At 40.8% G+C, this 13,476-nt stretch overlaps 1 protein-coding gene across 1 annotated transcript in view; it reads left to right on the forward strand.

Moving 5' to 3' along the window:
- Positions 1–13,476, forward strand: part of gfra4a (GDNF family receptor alpha 4a) — a 155,376-nt gene that overhangs the window by 113,586 nt on the left and 28,314 nt on the right. Inside the window, exons 2-3 of the mRNA XM_085142434.1 lie at positions 7,283–7,564; positions 10,702–10,782. Of these exons, the coding sequence (XP_084998560.1) occupies positions 7,283–7,564; positions 10,702–10,782 (363 nt within the window). The remainder of the gene's footprint in view (positions 1–7,282; positions 7,565–10,701; positions 10,783–13,476) is intronic.

Consider the following 13,476-nt stretch of genomic DNA (forward strand, 5'->3'; position numbering starts at 1 on the left):
ATTCATTGGGATGGATTAGTCACTGAGGAATCTGGGAAGAGCATTAGTATTCTGCAACATAGCCAGAGTACTTTGGATCGTCTCTAAAATTCATCATGCATTGCAAGTTGTTGTCCAAGGAGAACTTAATACAAACTAAAGTTATGCTAACATGCTTATATTCTTTTGGTTTTTTTTGGTTTTTTTACTGCTATGCAGACATTAATGCAAGCATGTTGGATCTTTGACACTGACGTGTCCATGCATTTATGGGAAGAATATTGCATTTTTGGCAGAACTGGTGGGGAGGAGAGAGGGCATTATTAGTAGCTGTGAAGAAAAGAGCAACAACAGAGCAGAAAAGCCCCAGCAGACACTGTGAGTCATCTCGGTTAAAAAGTGTTCAGGGAGGCACGGTTAGCTAATAGGGAGCTACAATACAATAACAAAAGCATTGTCCCTTGGTAGTGCTGTCAAAGATTTACCAAACAATTCAAGAGGCTGTTATCCTTAATAAGATTCATGATATTGTCTTATAGCAAGTTACTCAGCTGTAGCGCGACTGATGAAGCAAAAGATATTTTTTTTCTAGTCAAATCAGATGAAGAAGAAAAAAACTACAAGCAGCATGGAGACTGCATCAGCTCAAATAGAGAAAACAAACTTCAGTCATCAGTTACAGGTCCAGATCTTTGTTACGTCAGTGTTTGAAACTTGTAGCTGGAACATTTAGGAAAGAGTGGAATGCTTGCTTTATACTGAGTTAAACACTGGGCAGTTGTTTTTGGTGGGGTTTTTTATATAGTGATATTGGGAATAGTCTTTCTAAACAGTATGTAAAGAAAGCTGCGTCACAATGTCTATTTACTTTCATGGCCCACAAGTGTGGCACCAATAAGTCTTATTGCTTTATATCACTATTTTGGAACAGCAGCAGCACTGACAGCAGCTGACTTGTTTTTCCACCATTAATGTTTTTCCAGCAGTCTGTATGTGGCAGCTAAAGCTTCACTGATGTTTATGATGGCTACAGTATCTTCATTCAGACACTTGTATTAGTAGACTGCTCACATACTAGTGCTTGAGCTTCCATAGGGTAGAGCTGTGTGAAGTTAAACACAATGCAGTTATTGTAAAAAATGAAAATGGCTGTTAGCTAGCTAGCACTGGCATTTCTATTAACATAAGTGCTTTTTAAAGGCTGGAAATTAGTCGATGGTCCATCTCATCCTGCTATAACAGAGGATGAGGGGAGAGTTTTTATACAGTACTTTTTGCCAGTTATGATACTGGGTATTCATAGTACACCGAGTACACACAACATACTGCAGGTAAATTAAGTATTGAACACGTTAGCAATTTAAAATATATTTGTAAAGGTGTTATTGGCATACAGTTCATACCAGATAACAGTAAAAACCCATCCAATCCACACATGCAAAGAAATCAAACCATAATGTCAATAAATTAAGTAATGTGCAATGACAAGGGGAGAAAAGTATTGAACACATGAAGAACAGGAGGTGCAAAAAGGCATGGAAAGTCGTGACACCAGCCAGAATCTGTCAGTAATTAGAAAGCAATCCTGCCAATGAGTGCAAATTCATATCAGCTGGTTCAGTCCCGACTGACAGCCTATTGTGTGTCACACAAGAAACAGCTCATGATGAGTAAAACTAGTGAGCTCGAGCAAAAATGTTGATTGTATATTGAGATTGATTACAGAAGAATTTCTGAACTACTGAAGGTCCCATTGAGCACTTTTGGGACCATAATCCAGAAATAGAAAGAGCATTATTTCACCAAAAACCGGCCACGACCAGCTGCTCCCTACAAGATTTCAGACAGAAGAGATAAAAACATTAAAGGAGAGTTGTCCAAGAGCCAAGAACCACTTGTGGAGAGCTACAAAACCACCTGAAATCAGCAGGGACAAGGCAAAACTCCATTTCTGAAGATAAAGCATGGTGAAGCACAACATTTAGACAAGCCTGTGACATATAATCTGAGCACCATGTTTGGAGGTCAAAAGGCACTGCATATCACCCCAAAAACACCAGACCACAAGTGAAGTTTGGAGGTGGGGCTGTTTTTAAGTATACGGCTCTGGCACTCTTCGTGTAATTGAAGGAAGAATAAATGGAAAAATGTTTTGAGACATTCTCGATAAAAAAAAATCTGCTGTCAGCTACCAGGATGATGAAGATGAAAAGAGGGTGGATGTTTCAGCAAGGCGATGATCCCAAACACACAGCCAAGGAAACTCTTTCATTTGGTTTCAGAAAAAGAAAATAAAGCTGCTAGAATGGCCCAGCCAATCACCTGCCCTGAAAATTTATAGAAAGAACTAAAGCTCAGAGTTCACAGAAGGAGCCCACGAAACCTTCAAGATTTGAAGACTGCGTGTGGAAGAAGGTGTCAAAATCACACCTGAGCGATGTATGTGACTAGTTTCGCGACTGTTGTGTTGCACTTTGCAAAAGGATGAGCATATACAACATGACATCATCCATTATATTTGTAACTCTGTCTGTGGAAGCCGCAGCTTTATGTCCACTTTCATCCTGATTTTCTGCCTGATAGCTGCCTGTGAGGACTCCTGTCAGCCAAAGGAGCTACACCCCGAACTTAGTGAGTTATACAGAAATCACATGTTATAAAGACTATTAGCTACTGAGATTGTGAACATGTCTTGTACCGCATAAACTAAGGCTACGTTCACACTGCAGGCGAAAGCGCATGAAATCAGATTTTTTTGACCCTATGCGACCCACATCCGATCATGGTATGACAGTGTGAACGGAACAAATCCGATATTTTCAAATCCGATCTGGGTCGCTTTCGTATGTGGTACTGAATCCGATACATATCCGATGTTTCAGAAAGCGACTGCTGTTTAAATCCGTCTTTTACGTCACTGACACAAGACAGACGCCAATTATCAGCGCCGGAGAAGACATCGCGAACGCTTCCTGGCCATCCGGTGAAACTGCTGGGAAGACAACGTTGGAGAAACGTGAAGATTTATGTACAACATAATCTGCAGAGCCTCTAAGCTATTTAAGGAACTGCAGCTCAACTGCAGATCAAACACTGTATTTCTAGAAAAAAAATAATAAATTAAAAAGAAGAAAATGAAAAACCTAAAGATGGAAAAACAAAATTAGAAGATGTAAAAAGCTCAGAGCACAGGGAAATTAAAAAGGATTCCTTCCCCTGTAACAGACAGCGAGTGGTCTCTACTCGGATTCTCTCATTAGGAAATCCTAACATGATTCAGGTTCAAGCACACAGCATGTTTTGAATACTACATCATTTTATTATTGGCTTGGCTGTCCTCCACACCCTTTAATCATAATCATTCTTTTCATGAACTGCGTGCAGTGACGGACGTCAGTTATTAAGCATTTCTCAGCTCCCTTCATGTGACATAAGAGAACGCGATGCTTTTGATGGAGCTCATAGATTTTTAAAGGATACTGGCTAGCGGCTGATGGCAGTGATTCATTCTTTGCACTGTGAATTGACACGTGACGTGCTTTCCTCAGTTGTTTTCAATTCGTGATCCGCTGTGCCGCCATTTAAAACACGATCATCCCCCCCCGTTATTGCTAATATGAGCACTTCCATGCTTTCCCTGTCAAAAAAAAACCATTGTTAATTCTTCGTGTCTGTTTTTGTTTCTGGCTCTAAGAATAAAGCCAAATTGGCCCGACATCACAGGAATGACAAGTGAATTCAGTGTTGTGTTTGTCTGCTTCTTCATTTTCTTTCCATAAAAAAAACCATTTATTTATTAAAACGTTTCTCTGATTTCAGAATATTCTCCTTGAACTGTACCAGGTGTGTTTTAGCGTAGGGGGCCATGACATGAAGAATGTGGGGAAAGCATGGCGTGAAAGAGGGAATCAGTGGAAAAGCAGGAAGAGAAACAAAAAAGCAGAGAGAAAGAGAGAGATAGAGAGGGTGCCCAAATAGTTTATTTACCTCGGTGGGGTAAACAGGAAGGGATATAGGATGGAACGAATTTGAATGACAAGGCAACTGATTTCTCCTAATTGGTTTTGACTGTCTGTCTTTGAACTGCCGGTGCGCCGCGGCTCTGTTTCCAGGCAAACAGTTATCTCTGGCAATCTGGAGTGCTGCTTAATTCCTCAGACAAATATCAAACCTCTCTCCACACTGGATTAGTTGCAGTTTAATAAGATTCGCACTGCCACTGCTCACAGGAGCTCTCCGCCACCCCCAACCGCCCCCACAATACTTGAAACCAATGGGAAGGAAAACTCTGCTTTAAGTTTCCTCTCTGCTCCACCTTCTAAACCAGAACACCCACACACAAACACACACGCGCACACCACCCACGAATCCAGCTCTCACCTGCAGTTCAAACGCACTTGCGTGAGAGAAGCAAAACGAAGCAACTCCAAATGTGTTTAAATATTGTTTCTCCTCACCTCCAGTGAAGGAATACCACCACGGGGATGAGGTAATGTTGCGCGTTTCCAATGCGAATCTGACTTTTTAGGGGTTTCTTAGAGCGAGTGAAACGTCTTGACATAAGGCAGATTCCTCCAATTTTTCTTTCCTAGGTACCATCTTTTGATCCAAGAAAACTCTCGAGCAGAGCTGATTTGCATCAAAAACGATGACATTATCTCACCCTGCAGTTCTTTTTTCTCTCCCCACCGCCCCGTACTTTACATAAGATAAATCAGATTTTAAGATTCTATAGTGAAATAACTGATTTGGTGAGGAGGGAGGTGGGTTCTTTTGTAGTTGTTGTTGTTGTTTGGCACAATAAGTTCTGCCTGTCAAGACCTCAGCAAAAATGAGCTCTTCACTTGAGTGGCAGATGCTTTCTCTCAGCAGCATCCACAAACATCCAAAACCCATAGCAACAAGCTTCTTGCCTCGCTGTCTAAGTTTTTTATTGACAGGCCGCTGCTGGATTAGCTGATTCCTCGGCACAGTTGAGACGTATCCAGCCCGGCACGTGGCAGTTAACCCATTTTCTCCACGAGTGTGGAAGGCTTCAGCCAAAGAAGTTGTAACCTTTTGTTTTATCTGAATCGACCCCCGAGATCCATCCAGGGAGAGTGACAGTCTGAGTCAAACAGGGATGAGCAATTCTGACAGTTTTGTAGGTTAGTCTAATACTAACCCACAGTTAGTGAGATGGAATTAAATTTTATTAAGCTGTAACTGGCCTGTATGTCTCATTTAGGCCTTAAATTTTCACTTTGGTGTACGCAAACATGAAAAGTTGATATTTTATAGCTGCACCATTCCCTGAAATTCAAGTGTTCTTGGTGCATCGAGATGTTTTAGATGCTTTTCACCAAAATCCAGGCTGACATATATGCAGTGTTTAAAACTTCAGGATATCCACAACATTTAAAAATTAAGTTTTGTGGAGAAACCCAGAAGCAGTGTGGCTAGAGTACAAATTCAGCAAGTCCCAGGTTCAGTTACTTCAATATGTGCCACTTTCTCTCCTTACATTTCCCTTTCTTCTCTGCAGCTATGAAATAAAGACACAAAATGTCACTAAAAGACAATATTTTAACTCTTTTTTATTTATTTATTTTTTTGCAGAAAGTGTTGAGGTGGCATTGTTGGTCATTACATTACTTTGGTCCAATCTTTGGGAATCTGAATCTCAACATCTGTCATTCTCCTCTTCAGTCGCTATGGTGACCCGCTGAATAAAATAGCTTGACTATTTGATTGATTGCCAAAGAATTTGGTGCTGTACTCTTAAGTTTCCTTGCACCATCGTCCAATTTAAAGTTTCAGCTCTCGCAGTACTTTTGCTTACGAGCCTGACAAACTTATGACATCCATGTTAGCAGTTAGCATGATAATGATTAACTATTTGCATAAGACAGTGGAGATGTCTAACCTCATATCCTGTTGTTCCTCTGCAAATTTGCATTGTCAGCAGACAGACATTAGCATTTGCAGCTTTTTGCATTTGCAGCAAAAAAAATTACTGATCCTTTCATTAATGAGGCAAAAACGGGCTATCACCACTGTACACTCTTATTTAGCTCTTTATTTTTTAGCATTTTTCACTCACTTCTAGCTTCTTTTCTTTTTTTTACTCTAATAATAAAATGTTTCATTTAATGTTACATGCACTGTATATTTTTAATATTAAGCAGGAACTCTTAGACAGCTGGAAATAAATATTGTCCTTAGGGGAATAAAGCTTGCATGTTATTAGTGCCACATGAAATAAAAAGGCAGACGGTAAAAATGTTGTCCCCCCCACAACTAATACAGCTCCTCTCTGGGCCAATCTGTAACAAATATGACACTTTGTTTTGACTGGAGCTGAAACGCTTCAGTGTAATTTAGAACACGTCAGAATGTATTGGTGAGATACAAGTTTCATCAAAACCTAGTCAGTGGCACCAGATGGATTTCATGTGACATGTGTATGAATTCATGAATAACATAGCGCATCCCTCGGGTTTATGAATGTAATTTTTTTGTGTTTTTTTTTTTAACTGGCAAGAGGAATCATTGACCGTGTTTGATGGCTGCTGACGAGGTTTTCGAAAATATAATCCAATTATTAAATTCAGCTCAATTGCTTTGTCTTAGAGATGAACCAGCGAGTCGTAAATACTTTGCATTTATTTACAGCAGTTTGTTTTGATTTGCTTAAAGGAGCAAACCCATCAGCTACGCACGTCAAAGTGAGCTCTCTCATCACGGGGGGGAGCAAATAAAACGTTATGAATCCCCACTGTAAGTCTGGAGAGCTTTAACTACTCTAGCGCACAAATTAGCCGTGAACATTTTTTGATTATCCCTCATGATAGTGTGCCGACAAGTTTCACATTATGGGACACAAGCACTCCAAGTTTATGACAAACATGAGGGGCGCACAAGTGGACTTTTATCAGGAGCTTCACTCATATTAAAGACTGAAGGTCATCCTCTGTTGCGAGTGCGTACTAAATTAGCTTTTAATTTGAAAGTAATGCATTCACAAAGTAGCAAAACAGCTTTGTCGGGGAGTACAGAAAATGAGCCAATGAGATCAATAATTAAACAAACACGGGGATGGTAGCTACACCTGTATAAACAGGAGGGCAAAATATGTTGGTTGACCTTTTGTCTGTTAACTCTCTAACCTCAAAGTAAGTAAGTCAAAGTCTTTTGTCTGATGCGTTTCCACCTTTGATAACCTCCGATTAGCAAAGCAAAAACTGGTTAATACTGTCAGTACGTGACAAAAATAACAAAGACAAAACAGATCCATCATGACTTCCTCTCCCTTGTCTCACAGGAATCCCACGTATGGCCCTGTCTGTGGGTGGGAGGGACTGTCTGCGTGCTGGTGACACCTGTTCCAGCGATGACACCTGTAGCCCGCGACTGCGCACCCTCAGGCAGTGTGTGGCAGGGGACGGCAGCGTGAAACTGGGGCCCGGGGCACGAAACCAGTGTGAGAACGCCATGACGGCACTTCTGTCCACCCCTCTGCATGGCTGCCAATGTAAACGAGGCATGAAGAAGGAGAAGAACTGCCTGAGTATCTACTGGAGTCTGCATCAATCTGTGCTGCATGGTAAGATTTGCATTAGTCCCAAGGTCACCAGTAGGTGGACCAGGATCCAGATCAGGAACCAGAAGCTGTTTCAAAAACTGTGAATTTAATCATTATTTTATTATTCATTATTAATATTCTTGTAACTATATATAGTTACAGTGAACTGTTGATTATGTAGCCCATGCTACTTAAAACGTATTGCTTTGGATCATACTAAATGTGGAACTTTATGATACTTTTGAAACCATTTTTTGAGGACAGTTTCTTTAACTGGATTTCCTTAAGTTGAGTAGCATTAAAAGAGGCGGGCAGAAGTCGGGGTATCATGTCACTGCGATTATCAAGTGTGTGCCACCCAGTACACATGAATTAGACTTCCACCTCCAGATAGCTTGACAGTAGATTCCAGGCTGAAATGAAAAGAGTCATTATTGTGTCAAAAACTGAGCATTGTGTGTGTGTATTGATAATAGCAAAACCGTAGCAATGGATTTTGTTCACTCAAATTTAGCTTTTCTTCGCTCAAAATGCAACACTTTTACTTGCACATTTTTTTTACGTGCGCTCAGAATAGTGGCACAAAAATAACGCCATAAAAATCCAGAGGCCTGTAAAATGGGTATACTTTTACATTCAGACCAAATGGAAAAAGCTCGACTCTAGAACAAAGCTGACAACAATGTAAATATAAGTACGGATAAACCAACCATCCGTGTCTGTAGAAAACATTTATGAGGTCAATTTCATGCAACACGCAGACAAAACAACACGCATGATTTCAAGCAACCACGCCTCTGTCGTGCATTTTATGTAATGGACTGTTGGTCAACCAAACATTACTAAAACATCAGTTTATGTACGGCAGTTGTTCCTCCCCAATAAATATTTATTCATTACATTTCACGTTCAGAACTAATAATAAATATTTCTTTTTCTAACTACATGTACTTTATATTTAAACATCGCTTCATCGCTATTTAAACATCAATAACATTTTATGTCATAGATAGATATATGAACTTCTGTTACGGTTACCCACTTAATTCACCAGGAACACCTTGCTAGTATGCGATTGGACTGAATTTTACCCTCAGAAGTGCCTTAAATCGATTCGACAAGGTGCTGGAAACATTCCTCACAGATTTGAAACCATATTGACATGATGGCATCACGCAGTTCCTGCAGGTTTTTCAGCTGCACATGATATGATCCTCCAGTTCCACCAAGTCCCAAACATGCTCTGCTGCAGTGTTTCCCAACCTTTTGGAGCCATGGCACTTATTTCACATTAGAAAAGTCACACAGCACACCACCAAATGTCACAAAAAAGCATTTTTCCCTGCCACCAGGCATAGCGGAATTGGATCAGTTTGTCCCCAGTGTACCTTCTTTGCTTTCTTCTGACCACTACTCATGCTAGGGCCTTCATCTGGGTTGGAATTTTCTTCAGGACCCAGGACAGATTGGCTACTTTTTCTTTTCAAATATTTCTGTATTGCTATTATGCAACTGGCAGTTGGCAACCCATTTAATTAGAGCAGGTAGTTGTACTGCCCTCTAGTGGAAGAGAATGTAATTGCTTTGCACGTTTACGCCAGTCACTTAGAGTGCTTATCAGGTGGAACCAGGTAATCTTTCACGGCATGCACAGTGGTTGGGAATCACTGCTCTACTGGACTGAGATCTGGTCACTCTTCATCAGATAATCAGATTAAGACAATTTGACCTTTGTGACATGGCACAGTCAGGGTCAGCAGGAATACTTAGGTGGCACGTGAACGATGCTAAAGATGTCTAAAGTGGGCCAATAAAACCATTACACCACCAATAACAACCTGAACCACTGATTAGATTTTCAGCCAAAGGTTACCATGTCCAACATCTGATCCTACGGTTCCAGTGTCACAGCAGAAATCAAGACTCATCAGACACGATTGTTGTCGTTTTCACTTTATGGTTTTAACTTGTGGAAGCAGCAGTAATCTGTGCTCAGTGACGGATGTTTCCAAAAATGTTCCTGAGTCCATGCAGCGATATCTAAGATATAGTAAAGCACTATACAAATACAGGCCATTTACCATTTACCATCTACTAAAGAATCTTCACACAAGGATCTGAAGATCACAGTTATTCAAAGATTTGCTCCTTTTTCTCCTTGTGTGAAGATTTCTAGCTGGTTTCTCTGGATCTTTGAGAGACTTTACATTCCACAGATGACAGAATCCAAAAATTATTTGGACTAGTTGCACTTATGAGTCACTTCACTGACTTAAGAACCCATCCATCCATCCATCCATCCACCTTCTTCTGCTTATTGGGGGCCAGGTCAAGCAGCCTAAGCAGAGAAGCCCAGACCTCCCTCTCCCCGGCCACCTCCTCTCACAAAATAGCCTCCACCAAGGCATTCCCAGGCCAGTCGAGAGATATAATGTCTCCAGCATGTCCTGGGTCTGCCCCGGGGCCTCCTCCCGAACCATCCTGAGTGAATTTTGTACTACTCATCTGCACCTATAGTCCTGTCTCAACTTTGTCTCTTTCCTTCCTTGTGTCCTTTCCTTGTTTTCCCTGTTCCATTTACCCTATTTTATTCTTTTAGAGTTTTTTATTTGTCTGTTTACCTTTGATTTGAATTTTTAGCTTGTTGTTATCTTTCATAAGTCTTAAATCGCCTGACTACCTTCATGATGTCCTGCTTTTGAATCTGCTGAAGAATGTTTCTAAACCATAATACATTTTTTTACAGTCCGTGTTGCAAGCATCAAACTACAAGAAAATCCTTCTTTTGTAAACATGAGATTTTGTCATGTTGCCTTTTTACTATTTTCATTGAAATTTTCCATTTAAATATAATTCAGGGCAGCTGAGCTATGGCATTAAGCCTTACATTGTGTGATGGTCTAATAAAGTTGTTGAGCACTGTGTGGTTGATTTTCTAATCTGTAACTAGCTAATTTCTAATAGCCTGTGGTAATTTACACAAATGTGAGGGGTTCGCATGTTTTGCAGCTTTGTGCACATCTATAGCTTTTATGAGTAACACTACATCCTTCAACAGTGTTACACACTAGGATTTAGGACTTTGCAAAAATGAAATCTACATTTTAAAAAGAAGAAAAGCCATTTAGCTAACTACTCTCTTTCCTCTGTGTTGGCAGGACTCAGCCTGGTGGAGAGCTACCCATATGAACCAGAGGAGAGGGGCACTGACTACGTTCGTCTGGCCTCCATCGCTGCAGGTAATCAAATGAGCAGTTACTGCCTGGCCGGGGGGGACAAGTCATTTAAGTAAGTTAAGTATCTATTGTTAAGAACAAAAAAAGGCTAAGTGGGTTATGCTATACTACGTGTCAGAGTAATAACAGATCAAGTTGGGATTCTGCGTTGTTTTGACAGAGCAGATATGCAGGTGGTTTTGTGAAGCGTTTGATGAGTAACAGTCTCACTTTGCTTCTGTCTTGCCTCCGAGCCTGTGGGTAAGCTGCAGGGTTGGTATGTGCTGCTGTTAGCCCCCAAGGCACAGATTAATTACCTATTTACTTAATGCAGCTGGAAGCAGCAAAGCTGCGGTGGGTAAAGAGCTGAAAGCCAGAGTGTGAGGTAACGACAGAAACAGGAAGAAAAGAAAAGAGGTTACATGGAGAAAGAGACAGAAGAGGCGAGAAAAAGAAAATGGCAGAGCTGTTGACTCATATAAAAAACACTTTGTTTTCTTCTGGAGGAATGGAAAAGACAGGGGCTGCACAAAACTGACAAGTTGCTTTTTTTCCACTGCAGAGGACGTGAAGTTAAGTGTTTTATGTTTTTCTGACAACAGTTATACTCAGAGAGTCTGTGAATCTTAAGTAAAAAACTAAAATGAAGTGATTTCTATGGAAGGTATTCATGCATCACAGCAGAGTATAATGATACTTGTCATGATATACTATCAGGAAGAACCTAATGCACCTTTTCCAGCATAAACCCAACAGGTCAACGAGAAAATGAACCAAATTGTCTTGAAAGAAGAAGAAACAAAAGGAAAATTGGTGGATTTAAAAATGACCACCACAAAATAAGCACATGTTAGTGTTAGAAATGTTAAATATGCACTGCTGAGTAAAAGGAACACGTTTTAATCAAAGTCCAGCATCAAATCTATTAAACCTTTGTGATATTGATGTTGTCAGTTAAGTAGCAGAGGGCATTGTTAATCAGTTTCCACTGCTTTGTTGTTAATGGCATTAACAAGAGGTGAACTAGAGTGGCAACAATGAGACAACCCACAAAATCTGACTCTTTTTTTTTTAACTAGTTTTGCATTTTGGCTAGGCTCAGTGTCACTGCTGTTAGCTTGAGGTGATACCTGGCCCTTACAGAGGTTACACAGGCAGTCCAACCCTTCCAGGATGACACATAAATATGTGCCATCTGCTGTGTCTCCCAGCACAGTCTCAAGAGCATCGAGTAGATTCCAGCAGGCAGGCAGTTAATCTAGGAGAGCTAGACAGGGACGTAGAAGGTCCTTAACCCATTACCAAGACCGGTATCTGCTCCTTTGTGCAAGAAAGAACAGGATTAGCACTGACAGAGCTACAAAATGATCTCCAGCAGGACACTGATGTGAATGCCTCTGACCAAACAATCAGAAAAAGACTTCATGAGGGTGTCCTGAAGGCCCAGCGTCCTCTAGTGGGCCCTGTGCTCACTGCTCAGCACGGTGGTGTCTGATTGGCATTTTCCAGCGAGTAGAAGATTCACCACTGGTGTCCTGTGCTTTTCACAGATGAGAGCAGGTTCAGCCTGAGCACATGTGACAGATGTGAAAGGGTCTGACGAAGCCAGAGGGAACGTTTGACTAACCTCTACAGGTTAGTCAACAGCACCCTGACTGCCATCAGGATGAAACTGTCAGACGCTACACTGGTTTTAGTGGGTCCTGATTCCCTCCTGGGGAACGACATTGCCCGGCCTCATGTGGCAAAAGTATGCATGAAGCTACTGGAGGATGAAGAAACCTCCAGAGACTTTATGTTTCAGTCCATCCAGGTTACCCCTCAGAGTGTTCAGAGAGCTCAGTGATGTCCTGATCCAGATCTGGGAGGAGATCCCACAGGACACCATCCATTGTTTCATTAGGAGCATGCTCCGACATTGTTAGGCATGCATGTGGGGGCCAAACAAACTACTGAGTACAGTTTTGAGTTGCTAAACTAAACTTCCTTGCTTTGATAGTTTCCATTTCATTTAACCGATGTGGCGTTGTTTTGTTCCTAACACATACTCAGTCCATATCAATATTGATATCTGGCATGATTTTTGTTTCCCATTGAGATCTGATGTATTTTTCAAGTGTTACTTTAATTCTTTTGAGCCCAGTACATTAATATAAATATTAGAAGTCTCTATGTTTTTACACAATTTTGTACTATTTAGGTATGTGGTGTGTACACTTTAGTCATGTACAGAGGTGAGGTGAGGTGAGGAGTGGAAGCACTCTGTGCCACAGGAGGTTTCTTCTTCCCACACCAAACAAGCTGTAATATTTATTGTATTTATCATGGGATTTAAAGGTAGTTCTATATTTTGGCATCCGGTAATACCAATGAGGGATCAGTGTCAAATACCAATTTCATGTTTCCAAACCTGAACTAATGCAAGTTGACACTGGTATGCTGTACATCCTCTTTTCATGGATGGGAAAGCATTTAACGGTGAGATGAGGGCAGTTCAGGCCATAGTTTGCATAATAGCCTTAAAGGTAAATTCAGGTTATGTAACAGGTAACAATGCAACTGAATACAGAGATGCAGAGCATGGCTTTTCCTCTAAATGGAGCTTTAGAGTGCAGACCACAGAGCATACAAGCTGGTTTAAGATTATAAGAACACTATACTAAGTAATTACTACCTCCTGTGAATGCAGTGACTTGTATAAAGTAAAAAAGTATCAAC

The sequence above is a fragment of the Neolamprologus multifasciatus genome, chromosome 19, assembly GCF_963576455.1.
Source record: "Neolamprologus multifasciatus chromosome 19, fNeoMul1.2, whole genome shotgun sequence".
Lineage (NCBI taxonomy): Eukaryota > Metazoa > Chordata > Actinopteri > Cichliformes > Cichlidae > Neolamprologus > Neolamprologus multifasciatus.